The following is a 23,340-nucleotide window of genomic DNA, read 5'->3' as shown; positions in this document are numbered from 1 at the left end:
AGGGCAAGAGTAGATACAGAGAGTGATGTAGGTGCTACTGCACAAGTCCATGCAGTAGCTCAGTAGGTGGGGGGGGGGGGGGGGGGGCGGGGCAGAGGCAACAGTAATGAAAAAGAGACATGGGTGGATTTGGGATATTCATTTGGAAATGGAGCCAGCCAATCAAATGTGGAGATTAAGGAAGTAGAAGGAATCACAAGTGACTGAGTATCTAGCTAGGGAACTGACAGATAAGGAACCAGAGAGGCTGAGAGGTAAGGGACTTGTCCATTAGCAAGGGGCAAAGTGGAGTTTCTGTCCGCCTCCCCACACCAGGTTCTGAGCTATTTCCAATCTTACTACCTGCCCAAAAACATACAGATGAGAATAGAGCCACCAAAACATGTATGTTGATTTTTTTTTTTAAAAGAAGGTTAGTAAGAGAAGGGATTTTTGTTTACAATAATTAAAACAGTATGGTGTTGACACAAGAATTTCCCAATGATATCTGGCTGGTGAGGTCTGCTCTAGAGCAATCTTGCCTTTGAGGCCAGTCCCCAGAGGAGGAGAGACGGAACACAATCTGACAGCCCAGTAGCTGAGTGGCCCCAGAGGCAAAGTCATCTCAGAGTGGGGCTACAGGCACACAGCCTTGCCGAGGCCAGCCCCTCACCAAAGAACAGAGGCAGCTCAGGAACTGGGACCTCAGCGGGCCCTCGGCAGCCTCCAGTCACCTCCCCCGAGAGACCCCTGCAATTCAATCCTCACTAGCCCACACGAGAAAGCTCCTGAGACGCCTCGGCCCAACAGACCACAACTCTTCGGATGATCTGATCAGAATTCATTCATTCAACAAGGACACCTTCGGCATGCCAGGCAGCAGGGACAGAACAGTGAACAAAAGAGCCAGATTTCTGCCCATGTGGCATTTTCAGTCTAATTGCAATCCAAAGGATCAAGGAGATGGGCTCCCCATTCAAAGATGTGAACCAGTACGGGGCTACCAGAACAGTCCTCCTCTAATCTTTTCAGATTTCTAGAAACGAGGGGCAACCTCACACTTGAAGCTTAAAAGAGGGCACCGTGGCTCAGAATCAGAAAATAAATCACGTCATCAATTGGAGAGACGGATGTATGCAAGTTCAGTGAGGACAGGAACTCAAGCGCAGCACCTAGTACAGGCCCTGGAACACAGCAGGAGCTAAATGCACACCAAACGAGTGCATGGCTGGGTGGAGACGAAAAAACACAAGGCCGCCCTGCCCTCAGCTCTGTATCATGCCCCATCTCAGCCTTTCTGCCCTTGGGGCCCATCAGTCTGCTTCCATGGTGGTTATCTGTAGACTGTTTATCTATAACAGACTGGTTATCTATAGACCACCCTATACGCCCCCAGGGAAGACTGTATTTTGTTCATCAATTAGTCCCCGGCAGTAATTAATATGGGTAAGTGGTCAAAGGATGTAGAATGAATGGATATTAAGGAAAGAGGGAAGGAGGGGAGGAAGAAAAGGAGGAGGGATAGAGGGAGGGAGGAAGAAGGAGAAGGAGAGAAAGAGAAAGAGATCAATTCAATTATACAAACTACATACAGTAACCCCAGGCTGGGCTATTCTAGATAAGAAACTGAGTCAAGGAGGGAAGACCTGTATGACACCGCCAGGTCACTCAACTTCTCTGAATCTCAGTTTACTCAGCTATGAGAGGGGGATCGAGGTGCCTCCCCCTCCCCCCCACCCCAGGTGTAAGGATTACTTACACAGGACGGTACAGACACAAAATGCTGCCTCCCTTCACATCCCAACTCTAGCTCTTGGCTAGGTGACACCGGCATGCCAGCCCACCACCCGGGGCCTCTGTCTCCCCATCCCACTGGGCGGTACTGAGACCTCAAATCCTCCGGAGCGGGGCCTCCGGGGCCCACACGCTGGCGCAGATCCCTCCACGCGGCCTGATGAGGGTGTGTGCTGCCTTCAGAGGCGGCTCCCAGCTGCCAAAGAGCAAGGCTGTTGGAACAGTGGGGCCTCTGGCTCCCCCAGGGAGAGGGTGGGGATGACGGGAAGAGGGAACAGGAGGAGAGGCCAGGCAGAAGGGCACCAGGACTCACAAGGATTGAAGCTCAACCCAGGAGCCAAATACCAGCTCACTTTTCTGGTTTAATCTTCCACAGCCTCCTGCTTCTTACAGCCCACCCGCCGGAGCCCACACGGAGCTATGGCCAACTCCCGGCCAGTGGGAAACCAAGATGGCGGCAGGCGGCAGGTAGCCTTCTACCCCATCCCCAAGAGAAGGCCTGACCAGACTTCATTTTTTTTTAAAGTTTATTTATTTATTCTGAGAGAGACAGCACGAGTGGGGGGAGGGACAGACACACACACACACACACACACACACACACACACACACACAATCTCAAGCAAGCTCTGTATTGACAATGCAGCCTAACGCAAGGCTCGAAACCACGGACCATGAGGTCATGGCCTGAGCCGAAATCAAGACTCAGGCGCTTAACCAACCGACCGAGCCACGCAGGCGTCCCGAGAAGGCCTGACTTAAACACAGGAACGCGAGGGTAGTAGAGGAAAGAGAAATTTGCCCAGTGGGGGCCAGAACAAAAACCCCTTACCGAACTCGCCTCCATCTTCGCTTCAGAAAGCGCCACCAGCAAGGGCTCACTCCGGGGACCCTGTGGCCCGGGACTCCGGGCCTGCGGTCTTGGCCTCTGCAGCACCCACCGCTCACGGCTGGGACTGATCCCAGCCAGCGCTCGCCACTTCCTTTAACAACTTCCAATGGGGAAATTGCTGCAGAAAAAAAATGGCTCCACGCCAGCAGGCTCTGAAATCATTTCCCCCCAGCTGCAGCCAGAACATGGAGCTGAGATTTTTAACCTGTGGAAGGTTTGGGGGTGAGGGTGGAAATAGCGTGTGGGACTGCAGGTAGCTGGGGAGGAGGAGGGGCCCCCGCCTCTGAACCCATCCACATGCTGGTCCCCAGGGCCCTGCCTCCACACGGCGCCCCGAATTCCCACACCAGCACCGACTCACCTTTCACTGTCCTCAGGGTGAACCCAGCCTTCTCACTGGCAGGGGTTTTAATTTCCCTAAAACAATTCTAATGTCCTCTCTCGTCCTCTCTCTCTCACACACACACTGCAATGATCTCTAGATAAGACCCCAACCCCTACTCGCCACCTGCCAAGACCTCCATGAGCCAACCATTTCCTCAGGAGTCTCCTCCCAGGCCAAGCTCTTTGCAAACACTTCCTGCGAGTCTGTACCAACTCTCTCAGACCTCAGGGTCTCTGCAGGTACTGTTCCCTCCATCTTGCCCTTCCAGCCAGCCTAGGTCCCGGCTCTCAGGGAAGCCCTCGCTGGTGCTGGTCCTTCTCCGAGTTTGCCCGCTTGCCCCCACAGACCCCAGGCTGCCTTCTGTCAGGACTCTAGGTGCCCGCTCTCGGCAAGTGTCACGCACCCTGTGAGCTCCTGGGGCCGAAAGGAGTGTCTCCAGCATCTCAGCTGTGAGCACAAGGTCCCGCCAGAGACGGCTCCAGACCTGCAGGCCAAGTACAGCAAGGGCCATTCGTCTCCTTACGTTATTAAAAGTCATCACGATAAAATAAAATTTTAATTTTGGTTTCTTAGTCACCCTAACCATATTTCGAGTGGTCCATGGCCACGTGTAGTTGGCGGCTACCACGGTGGATAGGGCAGCACAGAATGCTTCTATCATCACAGAAAGCTCTATTGGGACAGCGTCACTCTAAATGAAGCTCTGATGGTTTGGGTTAGCATTCGAAAGTGTCTCCTGAGCTGTCCATCCCCGACATCCGTGGTGCAAGAGTTAGAATCAAAGGCCATGCATGTCAGAAGCACCCACAGCAGGCTCTGGTGCTCGGACTCGGGAAGGGAAGGAGGAGAGCCGAACCCCTCCATCCACCCCAGAAACCGGGAAGTGCAGCCACCACCGAGGCCACTGCCACATCCGTCCCCTCTCTTTGTCCACTATTTCCTAGGAGGGTCAAGATACACAGAGAACTCAGAAGCCAAAGCGACAAGTGCCACCAGCCAAAGGCCATGCCCAGAGGCCTCGGGGAACAGCTCTGCGAGCACTGAAAGTTCAGCAAAGGAAACAGCCAGACTTCATGGTTTAGATCTCTTCTCCAAAAAAACCCAACGAAACATAAAAAGGACATAGAGAGAGGAGGACCGTGTTATAAAGTCTTCATCTCCAGCCTCCATCCTATGAAGAAGACTTTCGTTCATTCCTCAGTCACTCTCTCTCCCAGCAAATACTTGCCAAGGGTTTCCACAGGCTTGTGACTGGGCACATGGGCCCTTCTGGGCACAAGCTGATGCCTTCTGTGTGTGCCTCTCTGTGCATAGATGGGCACCCCTCAGTTGTTGCTAAGATAGCTTGAAGATATCTTATCTCTTAACTAGTCTAGTGTTAGAGAGGAATGAGATGATTTGTACGACTCACACAGACATGAGATTAAGACTAAAAAAATAATGTAGAGGCCCATTTTAGCAACCGTAAAAAATAAAAAGAAAACAAATTTGTATGTAAATGGGAACAATGTGCTACCCTGGACTGGATCCTAGAACTGGAAGGAGACACTAATGGGAAGACGGGTGAAAAATCCAAAGAGAGTCTGGCATTCGGTTAGCAGTAATGTACCAACGTTGTTTTCTTGGTTTCGACAAATGTACCGTGGTAACGTAGGATGTTAATGATGGGGCAGACTGGGTGAGGGCCACAGACAGAAACTCTGTGCAACCTCTACAAATCTAGAACTATTCCCAAATAAAACGTTTATTTAAGAAAATAAGCTGGCACAAACACAGACCCTCAGATCAATGGAACAGAATAGAGAACCCAGAAATGGACCCACAAACGTATGGCCAACTACTCTTTGACAAAGCAGGAAAGAATATCCAGTGGAATAAAGACGGTCTCTTCAGCAAGCGGAGACAGCCTCCTTCCCACTCAGCAGGGCTTGGGGTTGCTAATAGAAACGGCTCTTCTTTCTACCCTCCAGAAAACTCTGGCCTGGGCCTAAGAACCAATCGGAGATGTGAAGGGAAGAAACAGACAAATCGAGAAAAGGGGTCTGGAGAGCTTGGGGAAGACATACTGAAACCAGCCAATGGTTCCTTTGGGATTCTTTTTTTTTTTTTTTTTTAATTTTTTTTTTTTAACGTTTATTTATTTTTTGAGATAGAGAGAGACAGAGCATGAATGGGGGAGGGTCAGAGAGAGAGAGGGAGACACAGAATCTGAAACAGGCTCCAGGCTCTGAGCTGTCCGCACAGAGCCCGACGCGGGGCTTGACCTCACGAACTGTGAGATCATGACTTGAGCCGAAGTCGGACGCTTAACCGACTAAGCCACCCAGGTGCCCCTCCTTGGGATTCTTAAAACCCATGTGGAGAGCTGCCGGCCAGGCACTCTGGGGCAGTCTGGCCCACCCTCCTCTTGCTCCCCATGCGCTCAGGCCCCACTTCCTCTACCCTCCTGGTGAGGATGCCCAGGAGTGGCCTTTGGGACCAGCAGCGGGGGGTGGGGGTGGGGGGGGGGTGGGGAGGCTGACACTGGGGGCAGGCCCAGCTTCAGTCCCCTGCGCTGCCCTTCTTGGGCCTTGAGCTGACGCCCACTGCCTCTTGATTCAGAAAACCACCTCCAGGGGCCCCTGGGTGGCACAGGCGGTAAGCGGCCGGCTCTTGATTTCAGCTCAGGTCACGATGTCATGGTTTTGGGAGATCAAGCCCCGCATTGGGCTCCATGCTAGCAACATGGAGTCTGCTTGGGATGCTCTCTCTCCCTCTTTCCCCGCCCTCCCCCGCTAGCTCTCTTGCTCTTTTTCTCTCTCAAAAACAAATAAATAAACATTAAAAAAGAAAAGAAAAGAAACCTGCCTCTCATGAGCCCCTGCTCCTAGCCTTCCATTTACTCCCCCCTTCTCTTCACTCCCCGTATGGCTATCTCGAGCTACCTGTGTGCAAACCTCCAGCCGTCTCCTTGGGTCTGGCTCTCACTCGGGAATAACAGCAGCTGAGGAGGAAAGGTGAGGAAGCTGCCTGAATTCTCCCTCCTCCACCCCGGCGAACACCACAGTGCCTCTTAGCACTTGCCCCTCGCACCTGCTTCAGCAAGCAAGAGGCACATTGCTCACGGCGCAGGCCCGTAACCAAGCTAGAGGCCTCGTGGCAAAGGGCTGTCCGGCTTTTGGAGGCACAACCCCTTAGTGAGTGAAGGGTGCTGGTGTGGTCAGAAGGGCAGTGCCAAAGAGGGCCAAGGACGCCCTGGGGCACTGGCCTGTCCCAGCCTTCCTGAGGGCACCGACTCTCCAGGGCTCCTCCCAGAGGCTGACTCATGGGTAGTTGTGCAGAGCTGGGAAGGTGGATCTTTGGGGCTGTGACATCCCAAAGTGGCTTCCCCTGCAGAGCATGGAAAGCCCGACCCTGGAGTAACCTGTGTCACCACCCACTCAGGACCAAACCCTCGACTCCCGGGACATCCACCACGTAACGATGAGATCCACCCTTCCTCCCTCTCGATTGTCACATCAGGCCCAACACTCGGTGGGTTGTCCTGGAGCTTGTATTCCAGTGGGAGACAGCAGACATCCTGTACAACAAATAAGTTAGGGCCACCCCAGAAAGCGGTCAGCGTCCTTGAGAAAAATCAGCCAAGATGCACTGGTACAGAATAAAGGGTAGGAGTGATCTTTCGCTCAGATTATCAGGGAAGACTGCTCAGGGGAGGTGGCAGTGGTCCTGATGCCACAGTGATGTCCACGGGATGAGGCAAGGAGAGAGACCACTCCAGGGAGAGAAAGAGCGAGTGCAAAGGTCAGACCAGAGGGAGCAAAGAGGAGGGTGAGAGGAGGTTGGAGAGGCCGAAGCATGTGAGGAATCTGCCGTTTATTTGGCCAGAGAGGATGACGGCCTAGACTGCGCCGCTGGTGGTGGGGATGGAGAGAGGAGGATGGGTCTGCAGATCTCGAAGCAGGGCGCACAGGGCTCGCTCAGGGCTTGCCCACGTGAGGGCGGCAAGGGAGGACTCAGGGATGTGAGTCCTGGGGCTTGAGTAACTGGGTGGATAAGGCCACCATTCTCTGAGCTGGGCAGCGTGGGAAGAAAACGTGTCTGTGTAACTAGATGGGGGAGAACGAGAGCTCAGCCCGAAACATGCTGGTTTCTGAGCCGCCTCGTGATCTCCAAGTCACGGGAGAGGTCACTGGGCAGCCGGAGACACTCTTGCTCTCTCACCCTGGCCCCTTCATCCCCACGGAGCTCTCCGTTCCGTTCTGACTCTACCCCAGTCCCCCAGGCCAGGTAGCATCCTGGTACCCAAACCACACCTGGCTCTTGGGCTCTCCCGCCTGCCTGAGCGATCCCTACATACAAATGAGCCGGCTCCAGAGCGCCTGGGTGGCTCGGTCGGTTAAGCGTCTAACTTCAGCTCAGGTCATGATCTCACGGTCCGTGAGTTCGAGCCCCGCATAGGGCTCTGTGCTGACCGCTCAGAGCCTGGAGCCTGTTTCAGATTCTGTGTCTCCCTCTCTCTGACCCTCCCCCGTTCATGCTCTGTCTCGCTCTGTCTCAAAAATAAATAAACGTTAAAAAAAAAAAATTAAAAGAAAACAAATGAGCCGGCTCCCCGTTTACCACCAGTTCTGATGCATCGCTCACGACCCTGTGATTCAAACATCACCCAACTCGGTATCTGTCTGCCACGCCTCCGGGCTGGGCTGGAAGACGCTGTCCTGGCTGCCACCACAGGGTTCTCCGGGGGCCTATGCCCGTGCAGCCAGCCTCCATGGTACTGGCTTCTGCCCCGGGCACGCCTGGCTCCTCTCTCAGACAGACAGACACGGGTGCAACAGGGCATCCGGTGCACTTCAGAACTGTGCAGATCCGAGGAAAATGCCTTGAGGAGCTAAGCCATCTGCCAGAGGTGGCTCAGGCCCTAGAAAGGCAGTCAGAAGGCACAGGTTGGAACCAGTAGGCCCGGGTCTGAACCTCAGGAGTGTCCCTGTTACCAGCTCTGGATCGTCACAGGGCCCCTCAGCCTCCCTGAACCGTGGTCCTTGTCTGTGAAGTAGGGGTGACACCGGGGAGACGCTGGGCAAGTCACTGCCTCTGTGGGGGGCCTGGCACCCGCCACCACAAGCTACAGACACAGGTGTGAGGAGAAGCCGCTTTCTACCTCCGAGACCGGGGAAGGGGAGGGGTAGAGGTTTGGGGCGGGCTGGGGGACGGGGGCGACTATTCAACTCTTCCTCGTTCCCAAGTCCAGGATTTTAAACACGTCGCCACAGACAGACATTACATGTTCAGATCTCCTTCCTACGTGGCAGGAAGCCGTTACACAGGTGGGTGGGCACAGAGACGTCGCTCATTACACACATGTGCGTGTGCAGGCATTAATAACACTACTCACAAACGAGCTTCCCTAACCTTCACACAGCAGCTCCTTCCGGCCAGCTTCGTAACCGCTGGTGTGTGCCACAAATAGGAGAGTCTCCGGGGCCAGACCAAGCCAGGAGCACGTGACGTGCTGAGAGCACCCCCTGGGCCCCCCATTCACCCTCACCCCTCCCTTTCCCCCGCCATGGCAGGAAACTTTTATGTTCATATCACTGCCTATCCAGGCATCTCCCCTAGGGAAAGTTCCTAAGTCTATAAATAGGTGCATAAATCCTATTAACCACTAAATTATATGGAACAGCCGATGACTGGAATGAACCACTGCCTGATAAATTGCATCACATACACTCAAACATTATGCAGCTATGTTAAAAAGGGGGGGCGGGGAGGGGCGCCTGGGTGGCTCAGTCGGCTGAATGTCCGACTTCGGCTCAGGTCACGATCTCACGGTCTGTGAGTTCGAGCCCCGCGTCGGGCTCTGGGCTGATGGCTCAGAGCCTGGAGCCTGCTTCCGATTCTGTGCCTCCCTCTCTCTCTGCCCCTCCCCCGTTCATGCTCTGTCTCTCCCTGTCTCAAAAATAAATAAACGTTAAAAAAAAAAAAAAAGGGAGGGGGTTACTAAGTACGAACCTATGAAGAAAACAGGCTGGTTAGCATATCAAATGAGAAGAGCAAAACAGAGAACCATTTATGCAGTATGATTTAAACCAGCGCTGCCCAACAGAAATATAATGCAAGCCACATACTTAAATTTTTAAATTGCCACATTTAAAAAAGTGAACATATACAAAATTCATTTCTAAAAAATAATTTTTTTTAACGTTATTTATTTTTGAGACACAGAGACAGAATGCGAGCGGGTTAGGGGCAGAGAGAGAGGGAGACACAGAATCCAAAGCAGGCTCCAGGCTCTGAGCTGTCAGCACAGAGCCCGATGTGGGGCTCGACCTCACATGAGATAATGACCCGAGCCGAAGTCGGATGCTTAACCGACTGAGCCACCCAGGAGCCCCTCATTTTTTTTTTTTTAAAGTAGACTTCACACCGGGTGCTGAGCCTAATGCGGGGCTTGAACTCACGAACCTGAGGTAAGAGTCCGACGCTTAACGGACCAAGCCACCCAGGTGCCCCTGAAGTTCATTTTATTTATTTTAAAAAAAAAATTTTTTTACACTTATTTATTTTTTGAGAGACATAGACAGAACACAAGTTGGGAAGGGGCAGAGAGAGGAGACCCAGAATCTGAAGCAGGCTCCAGGCTCTGAGCTGTCAGCACAGAGCCTAAAGTGGGGCTCGAACTCACAAACCGTGAGATCATGACCTGAGCCGAAGTCGGACGCTTAACCGACTGAGCCACCCAGGCACCCCTGAAGTTCATTTTAATTAACATTTTATTTAGCTTAATAGATCCGAAATAGTGTCATCTCAATATATACTAAATACAAAAAGTTATTGATATTTTACTTTTTTTCTACAAGTCTTCATAATTCAGTACAACTTTGGATTTCTATCTTTAAAATTACAGCACACCTCAATATGGATTTGCCATGCTCCAAGTAGATAATGGCCACATTGGCTAGTAACTACCTTACTAGAGAGCACAGGTCTAACCCATTAGAAATTAAAAAAAAAAATTTTTTTTAATGTTTATTCATTTTTGAGAGACAGAGAGTGAACAGGGGAGGGGCAGAAAGAGGGAGGCACAGAATCCGAAGCAGGCTCCAGGATCTGAGCTGTCCGCACAGAGCCCAACGCGGGGCTCAAACCCACAAACCGTGAGATTATGACCTGAGCTGAAGTCGGATGTTCAACCAACTGAGCCACTCAGGCACCCCTAACCCATTAGAAATTTTAAAAAAGACTTAGGTATTGGGGGGAAAATCTAGAAGGAAGTATCAAAATCTTCATGATTACAGATTTTTGCTGAGTAGTGGAAATAGGTATGTGATTTTTTTCCTCCTCTGTTTTCCAAAGTGTCTATATGTAATCAATTCATATTGCTTTTAAAACAATAGCAAAAGTTGGGCACCTGGGTGTCTCGGTCGAGTGTCCAACTTGGGCTCAAGTAATGATCTCTCAGTTCATGAGTTTGAGCCCCACATTGGGCTCTCTGCTGTCAGCATGGAGCCTGCTTTGGATCCTCTCTCCCCCTCTCTGCCTCTCTCTCTCTCTCAAAAAGTAAATAAACATTAAAAAAAAAATTGGGGTGCCTGGGTGGCTCAGTCAGTTAAGCGGCCGACTTCGGCTCAGGTCATGATCTCGCGGTCCGTGAGTTCGAGCCCCGCGTCGGGCTCTGTGCTGACAGCTCAGAGCCTGGAGCCTGTTTCAGATTCTGTGTCTCCCTCTCTCCCTGACCCTCCCCCGTTCATGCTCTGTCTCTGTCTCAAAAATAAATAAACGTTAAAAAAAAGAATTAAAAAAAAATTGCGAAAGTCAACTTTTTAATTTTAGAATCAAAGGGATTTAAAAGACCTGACTGGGTGAATTGCACCTGCCACACACTGATTTGTTGATCCCCCACAAGAGCTGTCCTGTACCCCTACGACCTGGCATAGGGTATACTCTTCATGCTCACCTGCTAATTAGTTGGCTGGTGGGTGGGGAGGTTGGAGGGAAGGGAAGAGGGCAGCAAGGAGGGAAAACAGTACCGTACAGCAGATATAAGAGAACACTAAACTCAGACCCTTGTTTCCAAACTCCAAAGCTATCACTTACTGGCTGTACGACTTAAAACGAGTTACGTAACCATCCTGTGCTTTTAATTTCCTCAAATATAAAAAGGCAGCAACGACAGTAATTCCTTCACGGGGTTTTGCGAGAATTAAGGGAGATTATCCAGACAAAGTATTTACCACGGTGCCTGTCACGCAGCCAATGTTTCCAGACGTGTTGGCTGTTGTCCTTATGGTGAATCAAGGAACGATCCCTGGGGTCAGGCTGTGTAGCTCATACAGCAGTGGCACCCAGGACACATGCCAGAGCCACATTTACCCTGGGTCCCTCCCGCTACTGCTGTCCTCCCAAGTCCCCTTTGTGAGAGGACAGAGCATGGCTTTTCAGTCACAGTCACGGCGGAGCCAGTCCCCGGGTTTGTGTGGGGTCCCTTCGCTTGACAATCCCTCCCCTCACCCGCTGACCCGAGTTCCCGCAACCTGCTTACCTGCACCACCTCCGGCCTCACATTGAAGGTACACAGCCAGTCACTGAAGCGAGGGTAGCTGTTGAGTTCTGAGGTCCTCTCGCCAGGAGCCACACTCAGCTTGCATTGCTGCTGCTTGCAAATGTACCGAACCAGCTTCGCCTGTGGGGAGCCCAGGAAAGAAAAAGCCGGTTCATTCGGGGCTCATGCACGTGGCGGCCCCGTACACGGGAGCTCTGGCAAACACAGCAGTCGGCGGGATTCCCCAGCAGTGAAGGAGGACACGGGAAGGAGGAGGAGAGGAGAGGGGTCTGAGAAGGCCAGCAGGAAACCGGGACGACCACCCATCGGCCCCTCCTCACCCCAAAGCTGGCTGACACTGCCTCACCCTCGGGACTACGCTCCTCAGAGAGCGATGGGCAACACTGTTCAGAACAGAGAACGGGGTTAAAACAGAAGAAGGGCTTCCTGCCTGGGGAGGGGTGCGGGACTGGTTGGTAACCGAGGATAGAGAAGATATGGGGGTTTGGAGCGAACGAGGAACCTTCCACTTAGGATGCTTCCAGCCTAGACTCGCACTGTGCGAGTTGAGATCCGGGCACTCGGGCGCACTTTAGCCCGGTGACCTTGGACAAGTTACTGAACCCCACCCCCAGAAAAAGCCTCCGTTTCCTCCTCCAGGAAACGGGATAATAACAGAACCTCCCTCTCGGGGAGGCTGAGAAGAAATGAGGCGCTCGGTGCGTGACACGCAAGCATACCCAGAGCAGGCCATGCCTTTGGGGACGTGGCCTTACTGGCAAAGGTCCTTGACTCGGGTTCGCCAGCGGGCAGAACGTGTGCAAATTTCAGATGCGTTTTCCAGGGGAAGAGGGTCCACGGTTTTCAAAAGCCTCTCAAAAGGCTAAAACTTCAATGAAGTAAGCTTAAATAAGGACGGCCTGGCTGAGGTCGGCCCGGAGCTCTCTCCGACAAACGCTGGGCTCCAACAGGGTAGCCCGCACGGTCCCGAGGAATGTAGAGGGGGGCGGGATGGGGGCGGGGAGCAGGTCACGGCCTGGGGCTGATTAAAAAAAGAAGGGCTAGCTGACTGGAACAGATGGAAATGACCTCACGGCCCCCAAGAAGAGGGACCAGGGAGCTGCCCGGGCTCGGCTGAGATCCAGCGACCCAGGGACCCCATGAGGGCTGCCGTCAGGCTGACGAGACTCCAGCCGCCTCCTCTTGGTGACCTGCAAGCTTTCCCGGAAGGCATGCATCACCTTCAAAGTCCTGTGCAGGAGCCTTGCCATTTGGGGCCACCTCCCAGTTCTACCTCTCTTCGAGGGTTTATATTGTTAATTCACATCCCTTTCTTCCCCCTCTGTAAGTACCTCAGTGTACTTCTCTAAAGGGTACGCACTGTTTTTGGCAACACAGTCACTATACTAAGAAGTAATACTAATTAATGACAACATTTCAAATATCTAGAAAGGATCCTAAATTCCAAACAGGAGCTCTTGACAATTTTGGGACCACGGGCAGCTCTGGCCTTCTAGGGAGGCAGCCCTGGTCCCTTCCTAAGAATAAAGCTTCAGACAAAGCACTTGGGATTATAAAGGGGATCAGTTAGATCTAAAGACATTTCTCAAAACGTTATTTAGAATGGTGGTAGGGTACTAAAAGCCCTTCTTCATTAAAGCACCAAATGAAAGCTGCCAGTGGATCTCACAACTATGATAGCTTTGAAGCTGCGACGTGTCAACTACTTTTTTAGATATGGCCACAACTGTAACGTGATATGCACACAGTTGTGCTTTTCGCTGGCGACTGAGTCACACGTATTTGCTAAGATGATTGGGCCTTGTTGCCTACATCCAAACTGAGTAACGTATTAAATTTCAGTTAAGGTTAATGAAAATAAAGGCTCCATATATTCCCCCTCCAAATTCACAGACTCCCTGAATTCTATGCACAGACCCCAGGTAAAGAATCCTTGTGGTCAGAGGGATGTGGGGCGTGAAATGAGACCCATAATGACAAGAAAACCATTGCTTCTCCATCAGCCTCTCTGAAATGTCCCCCCAGCAACTTGTTTGGCCCCAGGCTCACAATCTGCTAGACTCAAGGGCACTGCCCACTCCCCGACCCCGCCCCCCCCCCCACCGCCCGCCCCATGTGGCCCTGAGCACCGTGAAGTCCTGCTGTCTTCAGAGGGCTCTGCGGCCACCAGGCACAAGTGTTCGGGAGGGAACACTGAGGCAGGACAAAAACAATGCTACTCGATTTACAGTTTCGATGTTGAGTGAAACCTACAGAGAGGCAAACCCCTGGCCCCTCTGTACCACGTGCCCCTCAGGTACCCAAAGCAGACACTGTTAATCGAACATTCTCTCCAGAGGCCAGCAACCCCAACAAGAGGCACATTTGCTGTCCTATTATGGAGCCTAAGTCCCCTGGGGAACATCTTCAGAGCACAGTTAACAAGAAGGTGTGAGTGCCCCTTTCATCCTGCAGGGTTCAGTAGAGGCACTCACGTGCCCAGCCTCACCCTACAATGATCTATCCCTCCCAGTGTGACCAGAGGCTGATTCCAAAATCAGGGCCCTCTATGTTCCTTCCCAGGCTCATCTCCACTCCGCTCGCTGCCCCCCGAACCTGTCCCGCAGGCACACACTCACCTAGGAGGTATTCCTCAAATACTTCTTGTACTTTCCTACCCCTGGGCCTTTGCTCAAACTGCCTGCAGTGGCTAATTGCACCTCCCTCCTCCAGCACCACGGGGCTGGGCAGACTTCCCAGGCCTAGTTACAAATCCTGTCTCCCCGTCTACACCTCTTACAGCAGGCTGGGCAGACTTCCCAGGCCTAGTTACAAATCCTGTCTCCCCGTCTGCACCTCTTACAGCAGCCCCTGATCACGGCAGCTTCATGTTCGAGCTTTGGCCCCAGTTGCCCCCAACACAGGTGAGTTCCCAGGGCAGCAGACAGCACAGGCTTCGGGGTTGAACTGAAATCTGGATTCAAATGCAGGCTTGCCGTTTTAACAGTTATGTGACCTTGGGGAAGTTTGTTCATTTTTCTGAGTTTTGGTTCTCTCATCTATACAGTAGGCATGACGTTATCTAGCCCACGGTCCGTTGGGGGGATTGAACGATAGTATGGAAACCCCCCCAAGGCTACGTAAGTCCCCCTATTATTACATGTCAGGGCAGGGACCGTGTCCACCTCATTCGTGACTGTCCCCACACACCTATTACTGCACCTGGCACATAACATGTGCTCAAACGGCCTGAAAAAGGAAGGTGGGAAGGAAACCCACAGGTCTCATCCCCGCGTTAGGGCACTTCTTACAGCCGCTTCTTCCGTCCATCCAAGCTGCTCTCCAACCACAGCTTCGAAGAGCTGACCAAAGAGAGGGCCAGACATCAAGTTAACTGTACAGAGTCAAAACCATTCTTTTCCACGGTCGGGCCACAGGCGCTCAGAGCAGCAGCAGGGAGGGCCATCCACCACTGGCATTGGGAACTGAGGACCAGACCCCTGGGAGCCAGTTAAAAACATGTCCACCCTACGTACGACTTTGGCCATCCCAGGTCAACTTCAAGACTGGCCAACCTGGCCTCAGCGATGAGCCAGGGGCTTTCTCGACCTCAGTCCCCAGCATATCCTGCCCCTTTCAGCCTCGAGGACCTCTGCCCAGAAGGCTCTTCCCCGTGACCCCTGAGCCACAACTCAGCTTAGATACCCTGCCCAACCCCTTCAGCCCTGTTCCTTAGCCCGCTGTCCTTCTCCCCCACCAGATCTCACATCCAAGTTCTGATTCTAACATTTTACTTGTCTGCTTCTTTTCTGAGGCTGTACACTCCATAAGGTCAGGTGCCTGGTCTGTGTTCTGGGTCCCCACCGGGAACCGGCATCGCTCCTGGGACGCACAGTTTGCTACCGTAAAACCTTTGCTGGATGAATGGGCGAATGAACACGTAATCCATCTTGGAGCCCTGACAAGCACACGTTTACCAGAGCGACAGTAAAAATACCAATGGCATAAGTGTTAGCTCAGGAGCTTGAGAGTCTCAAAAACCAAGGCAAATTCCCAGAAGAGGAATGAGCAGCTTTTCTTAAAGGCTGCGAGAGATCCCCACTAGACAGCACAAAGCAGGGCCGTGGGTAGGATGGTGCAGAACTTGAAGTGACTCCTCACTGCACCCCATTAACAACCCATATGCCTGGCCAGCTGCGGGCAAGGAAAGGGGGAGACACGCAGTGCGTCGTGACCTGTTTGCGGGCAGGTCTGGTGTCCTGGAGGCTTCTAGCCCCCCAGAGCTTGCAAAGAAACAGCATCTGTGGGGCTTGGCTTCTGCTGAAGTAGCAAAGCTAGCCTCATTCACAAAGGATGGAGGTCCCTGGCCTGCAGCAGCCTCCCTCCATCTGAGCAAAACAAGCCTGCTCTCACTTTTTGGAAAGCTGGTCACAGTCACAGAAGCACCCAAAGGGCTATTTTCCCAGACAAACCACAGCGGGGCCTGCCAGCCTGGCCCCGGGGGCCTACAAGGGTACCGTTCATAGGGAGTATCATTTTTTCTCAACCACAAAACCACGAGACATAAATTTTCCGGAATAGAAAAAGCACCTGGGGTTTCAGCAAAGGGACCGACAGCAGGAGGGAAAGAGTCATTGGCCCTCTGGCCACCAGGGAGGGCCCTGGGCTGGAACTGAAGTCTCAAACCCCGCCCCCAATATTCTTTTGCTTCACTGCGTGTGTGCCCCACCCCTGTCCTGACACTCAGCCTGCCTTACAGAAAGTACAGAAGACCTTCAAGGGAGCCACAAACAGCTGGCAGGGAGTACCAGACACGAGGCACACAGCAGGCACTAAGTGTCTTAGGCCGAAAGATCTAGGCCCTGGTCCCGGCCCTCACATTCAGATCAAGGATCTTGGGGAAAGTCCCCCTTAGCTTGGCTCCAATCTCACCACCTATAAAAAGGGTCTCATGTTATGGAAGTTGGGGCCAGAGGAGTCACCGTATACAAAATGGCCTGGAATGAGGGGAAAAAGAAAAACAAAAATGACAGGTCTTCATCTTACTACATTACTCTCGGTTACTCCAACCATAGCCAAGAGGCAGCACTCTGGCTCCAGACAGATGGACCTGGCCCCTAACCCCCTTGCCACCACTCTCCCTCTGCAAGTGGATGCAGATTTAGCCTGTCAGACTCAGTTTCCCTGGCTGTAAAATGGGGTTGATCTACCTCAAAAGGCTGCTGTGAAGATTTACATGAGAAAACATGGATGTAAGATGTTCAGCAAAGTGCCTGGGATGAGGAAAACGTGTGCGCAGGGAGCACTGACCTCACCTAGCCAAGCCTTCAGGTGCTCTTACAGCCTCCCTGGGCAACAGGGCCGATGTGGGTGAGACTGTACCCATTTCAGAGATGGGGTAAAGATGACCCTGAAGGCTGGCATTGGTCGTCCTCAGGGCAATGCTGGTGGAACTCACAGATTAGGTCCATTTCTCTTTTTGCATACATTTTTTTTTTTTTAATGTTTATTTTTGAGACAGAGGGCATAAGCTTGAGCACGGAAAGGGCAGAGAGAGAGGATCCGAAGCAGGCTCTGCTCTGACAGCAGAGGGCCTGACACGGGGCTCAAACTCACGAACCGTGAGATCATGCTCTGAACCGAAGTCAGACGCTCAACTGACTGAGCCACCCAAGCGCCCTCAGGCATGAGGGCCAAGACCCGGCTTACACACTGTGAGCAGGAGCCCTCCTGCTCACATAGCCCCCTGGCAACACCAGCGGGCATGGAGGGAGCGGAGTGGCATCCACTCCAGATCACCTCCTGCAGCTCTAGCGGGACTCCAAAGCAGGCCTCCCCAGTGGAGGCTGCCCTGGGCACGGCTCCCGTGGAGGGGAGGCTGATCACACATCCCTGAAGAGCAGACACCTGTCGAGCTCCCAAAGCACGTGCCACTGAGAGAAAGAAGCTTCCACAGGGGCAGGAAGCAGCTCCCAGAATGGCAAGGGGCCCAGGAACCCGAGAGGCCTCTCGTGTCTGCTCTGCTCAAAGCTTGTCCAAACCTCCCTCCGTGTAGGTGTCCACGGCTCCCAAATCCACCCTTCAGAGAGCATCACAGCTGTCACGGGCGACCCACGGACCTAGTCATCTGGGACACGTGCTCCCCTGCGGCCACACTACCAACATCCATCAGAGGCGGCCGCGGTGGGGAGCAGCGGTCACGGCCGTGCCTCCAGAAGAGAGAGAGGGCGACACTGGCTGGAATGGTCTCCCAGCAGTGACCTCCCGGAGGCTTCCCCAGGGCGGTGGGACGGGGCCAGCCATTGTGACTGACTGGCGGGCAGTGCGGTGGTAATGACCCGGGAAACATTCCAGTGGGGAGCACACGTGTGCCCACGCCTGCCATGTACCACCGCCACCTGTTCCAGCTGGCCGGGGGCCACGCCTCCCATTGTTAACTGTTCCATCACCGGGAGAGGGAAGCACAGGCTTAGCAGTCACCCAGACCTTAAGTTCCACCCCCTGGTATGCCTCACTTACCAGAGGCGCGGCTATGGTTAGTTTACTTCATCTCAGTCTCCCTGACTGTAAAGTGGAGAAAATGACACACGCCCCCTAGCACCCCTGAAAATTTACTGTGGGATTCATGGACACAAAGCGCCGAGTCCGATGTCCAAAATACAGGAAGCATTCGCTAAACAGGATGCTCTCGGTATTAGCCCTGCTCAGCCTGCAAGCATGGCCTTGAGGAAGAGTGTGAAGACTGTTGGCCAGTGCCACCTGGATTATACGTTATGCAGGCTTTTGCACCTTTGCGGAAAACACGCAAATCAACTGGCTTTGCAAAAAAAAGTCAGCCACATCCTAACACCGCAGGGCCCGGGATGGGGAGGTCCCCATTTGGTGACCCCCAAGTCTGTGATCCAGGCTATGCAAGTGGCCAGATGCCAAGACATCTGTAACCCTAACTCTGACTCAGACATCGGCTGCTCAAGCAGATAGATGCTTGCCCTTCCCAGTATCCCGGGTCTTCATGTCTCAAGCAGGGCAGGCTGTTTGGTCTATGGGAGAGATAGGACAGATGCTGAAATATAAACGGACAAATGAACCCCACGCAAAGACAGAGATGGACACCAGATTCCTGAGAACAACAACACGCTCTCTCAATTATGCATATCGTGTCAGTATTCAATTATCAGACCTAGTAGTTATAACGTCTCTTCTACTTACGTGGCGACTTACCACTTTCTCTCCCTCTTCACGGATTCTCAATGAAAATTCCAGGAGGAAGGAACTGCAGTGGACCCCTGGAGTGCACAGGAGTGATGTCCCAAACTCCACATAACCCCAAAGCTGGCAGCATCCCCATGCATATCATTCTCCCCACAAAACACAGTCGAGCCTAAATGAAAACACCATGGACCTTTCTGGACTCTTGGTGGGAAGTACCATGCGTGCAACATCAAGTTGAGAGAGAGAGAGAGAGAGTGTGTTGAGATGCGGACGCTGTTCAGCCTGCTGGGATCGCTCGCTAAAGGATGTCCACTCACCCAGCAGACAGCATCGTGCAATTCTAAGCCCAGCCTCAGCACAATGGTAAGGGTGGCTCCCCACTGAGGGTCACTCACAAAGAGTCAAACCACATATGCCAAACCCATGCCACTTAAAGATGTGTTTTAGGATTCCTGTCTTACAAATGAGGAAACAGGGGCAATGAGAGCTTCCTAACTTTCCCGAACCACGTAATTAAGGAAGGTATTCAGACCTTGACCCAATGCTCTGTTTCTTACCATATCCTCTCCCAAAATAATGGGTCCTGCTACCCACCCACTTGGCTCACCAAGCGGTCCTAACCAGCACAAGCAAGATGCCAGTGGGTAGGTAACTCTCTCGTGGTCAGAAGCCCCAAATCTGGCAATGCCCAGATTGTTGCAGACGGTGAATCCTCTGAATAAAAGCCATAGACTTTCCCACTCTCCAAATGTGTCCAGTCACCCAAGTGGGCCACTGCTTCTGATCCAGATTTGCAAAACCTATCATCTGGGCTACACCCGATCCCTGGCTCCAAACCAGCTCTGAATTCATTACAACTAGCCACCACCCGCCTACTACCTGGAGCCACCCCTGTCAAGGAAGTCCTAGCATGCTTTGCAGAGTGAAGTGAGGCACTTGGATGGCCACTCCCTCCCACCTCCACCCCCTTCCCCGGGCTCACTCAGTCCTCCAGCCAGCAGACTCCCTCCTCCGAGGTGGGCAACACTGTACTTTAAGACGACACGGACAGCAGTCTTTGCTAATGCCAAGCCCCTGCCTATCCCATCCCAAACTTCAGGGAGTTATGAAAGCTCTTGAGACTTACTCCGGCCTTCCCTAGATGGTTCCTGACACTGTGGCTCCTTCCCAGGTACCTCCAGCCCTGCCCAGGCCTTCATGCTGTTCCTCTTACTTTTCCTACCCCTTCCCCACAGCTAGAGAACACTTCTGGGGACTTCCTGCCAGCCTAAGCCAGCTAAGCTGTCTGCTTTGGCTGCCATGGCCAACATATTGCAAAATGATTTCTGAGAACATAAGGCCTCTGAAGGTCGTGACGCAGCTGACGGCTCTCCACAGAGTCACGGGCCGACCACAGCACTCTGCTCCAAGAATACCAGAGGCAGCAGCCCTTGGCCCCCAGCACTGCTGAGCCTCCCAGAGCCCTCAAGGGGACCCAGAGGCTCCAGGGGACCAAGTCGGGGCTGTTCTTGGCGAGCAAGGGGCAGAGAAAGCAAGAGTGCCAAGCAAGTGGGGCAAGGAGAAGAGAAAGTGACCTCAATCCCCAAGCCGGTCATTTTGCAATCAGTCATCCTTCGCCCAGCTCTGTCCCACGACGGTGCTCTCCTGGGGAAGCTGCCAGCCATGTGCATTTGTGCGGAGACAATCTCTCCGCCAAGCCTCCCACTAGCAACCCCGTCCTGACGTCAAACTCAAAGTCGGGGAACTTCAAATACAAACAAACAAGTCTGCCCCAGACCACAAGTGGAGCCATTCCCAAGGAGGCCAGGGGTGACAGGGCCACAGCTGGGAACTCAGGGCTTTCTGCCCTTCCTGGACTCCCCTGGAGATATGGACTCCAAGGTCTCACAACAGGCTGCAGATGTGAGTCCCAAGGCCAGGCTGAGACAAACTGGGATCCATCTTTGGCCTCCATGATGGGTGTGAATGCCCACCTGGGGCCCAGCACAGCAGTGGTGACCCCGTCCAGAAGCACAGGTCCCCATTAGATAACATCACCTGTTGTAACTGCCCCGGAGCTAAGTATGAGCAGGCAGGGTAAGGAGAGACTGAGGTGATTTAGAAACACTTACAAAGCTTCCTGGGAAAGACGGAGCTGGAGCCGGGGCCAGGATGGATGGCCACGGGCTGGAGTTTTCTCGCCAACCCCCGCTCTCCCATCTCAGGCTCCACTGTGGTCATGAGACTTGATGGGAAAGATTTTCAAGAGTAAGGCATTTATTTCCCTGACCTAAATATCCTAAGATAGCTTCCACCTGAGAAGCCACGGGTGAGTCAAAGAAATGTGCTCTTCAGAAAGCAATCTTTAGCTTGAAAAGCTAGTGAATAAATGATCTCGGGGCCACGTTTCCAGTTTCACTTTGTGCCTCAATTCAAAACTATAAACCGGCCCCACCCTCCCCAGCCCAGTACTCTGTGTGTTTTTTAGAACCAGAAGTCCCCGGGGGAGTGGGATGGCAGTGGGACGAACTGGACTAAAGCATGAGAAATCAAGAGACCTGCTTCACCCCCTAACTGCCCTGGGCCTCAGGTGATTGCCAGATTCCTAACTGACGCAGCCTTGGTCTCAGTTCTAACACACCCCATAGGCCTGTCTGAAGTTCACCAGGCCCACAGAGGCTGGCTTAGCCCGTAACCCCTCAAGTACAAGAGGTAATCCCAGAGAAGTCCGGACACTGCAGGCTGCAGTGGACCTGGGTGGGAATTACTAAGCGGGGGGTGGGGGGTGGGGGGTGGGGTACCTAGAAAGAAAGGCAGAGGGCATATCTAATGGAAAGGTGGAGTCCTGCCAATGGGACCACACCCTTAACTATCCCTGAAGACCTGGTCCCCTGGAAGCTTCTAGAAGGGATGGGGGTAGGGGAGGCACTTCAAATTCTGATCTGAAAGCACCTGCCATGTGTAGATTGTGCCGGATGCTGGGGATATACTGTTTGCCTAGCAACTCGGGTCGCCACAGAAAAGGATAAAGGGTTATGCAGGGGGCAAGGGTCAAGAGCAGGTGAGTGGCTCAGGTACCAGAGATGACCTAACGTGATGGCAAACTCCCCCAAAGTGATAACAGCCATCGCATCAGGCGTTGCTCCTTACTTACCCAACGTCCATTCCTGATTTGCTTCTCACTCACAGACTGATTTTGTCTTGTCACAGTGCCCAGTGATGAACCGGTCAGAGTCAGCAGTGTTCTACCCTGACTTCGTATCACAGGAACATGAGCCCCAGCCTAGATTCCCATGGGAGGGGGTCCCAGCATGGCTGTCGTGATGAGCCCGTCCCCACTTCTGGCCTCCGTTGTAGCTATGTGTGACATGTGGCACTTCTCGTCCATGAGACAGGAAGACCCGTCTGCCGGACCTGCTGGGAAGTATTTCTTTCCTTACAGGTTGGGCGGGCTCTGGGGCTGTCCCCCGCCTCCTTCCTGCTTTCAAGACCTCAAGTGCCAAGAGTTGTCCGGAGAATCAGACACACTGGCACTGCTGAGCTGCAGCAACACGTAAGCCAGCTGACTGCAAACTTCTCACTGTAGGAGGAGCCTAACAGCCTATTTGTTGAAGTCACATTCTCTGTCACTTGCAAAGGAAAGCTGTCCTTTGGGCTAACACTTTTAAGTTTTATTTATTTTTGAGAGAGAGTGTGTGTGCACACGAGTGGGGGAAGGATCCCAGGTGAGCTCTGCCCTGACAGCAGTGAGCCCAATGTGGGACTCAAACTCACAAACCACGAGATCCTGACCTGAGCCGAAAGTCAGATGCTCAACGGACTGAACCCCCAGGTGCCCCTCTGCTAACACTTTTTAAGCCCATACTATTTCAAACCTCCTTCTAAACCTTCTAAGGCTAATGTTTCTAAGCCTAAGGCTTCCTGTTGGCTTCCAGAAAACCTACAAAAGGGAAAAGTATCCCTTCATCCTTCTTGGGACCACATGGTGTCCAAAAACATTCCTTCAAAAGTCCTTTCAAATTTCAAAGGGCAGATATGTTTTCATGAAGACCAATTTGTCAATGTTTTTCTTTTTTGGTTTGTGCTTTTCATTTCCTAAAAAATTTTTGCCAAACCCACATTCACAAAGATGTACTCGTGTGCTCTGTAAGTTTTGCAGTTTTATCTTTTTTGTTTAGGTGAGTCTATGATCTACAGAATTTGAAGTAATTTTTGTATTCCAAGACTGTTTTTAAGTTGGATGTTTTAAAACTGGATCTTCCTTTGTGCCCGGCACTGTGCTATGCACATTTTGTGTACTATCCCGTCCAACAGCCACAAGAAACCTCTGATTGGTGCTATAATAGGGCCTTCTTGGATCCTCCAACCAGGACAGCTGATGCCACATGGAGCATGTCAGCTCTGCCACAACATAGGTTTATGTACTTGCTGTCGGATCCCAAGGGGACTGGGTCTAACTATGGGGTGAGGTGCTAAGATCCTTGGGAAGGCATCAGCAAGCTGGGGTGGGCCATGCGGTATGGCACACAGACACAGGGTAAGGGGCTGAACCTGCACTTCAGGTTGGGGGCACAG

The 23,340-nt window shown here is 52.6% G+C and overlaps 1 protein-coding gene across 3 annotated transcripts in view; it reads right to left on the bottom strand.

Moving 5' to 3' along the window:
- The window catches only part of KSR1 (kinase suppressor of ras 1), a 163,871-nt gene that overhangs the window by 64,232 nt on the left and 76,299 nt on the right, over window positions 1-23,340 (bottom strand). For all 3 annotated transcript variants that reach the window (XM_058703863.1, XM_058703864.1, XM_058703865.1), the window contains exon 2: window positions 11,575-11,715. In XM_058703863.1, coding sequence (XP_058559846.1) covers window positions 11,575-11,715 — 141 coding nt within the window. The remainder of the gene's footprint in view (window positions 1-11,574; window positions 11,716-23,340) is intronic.

This window comes from Neofelis nebulosa, chromosome 16, assembly GCF_028018385.1.
Source record: "Neofelis nebulosa isolate mNeoNeb1 chromosome 16, mNeoNeb1.pri, whole genome shotgun sequence".
NCBI classification, from domain to species: Eukaryota; Metazoa; Chordata; class Mammalia; order Carnivora; family Felidae; genus Neofelis; species Neofelis nebulosa.
The sequence above is the reverse complement of the archived record's forward strand: the minus strand, read 5'-3'. Positions and strand labels throughout refer to the sequence as shown.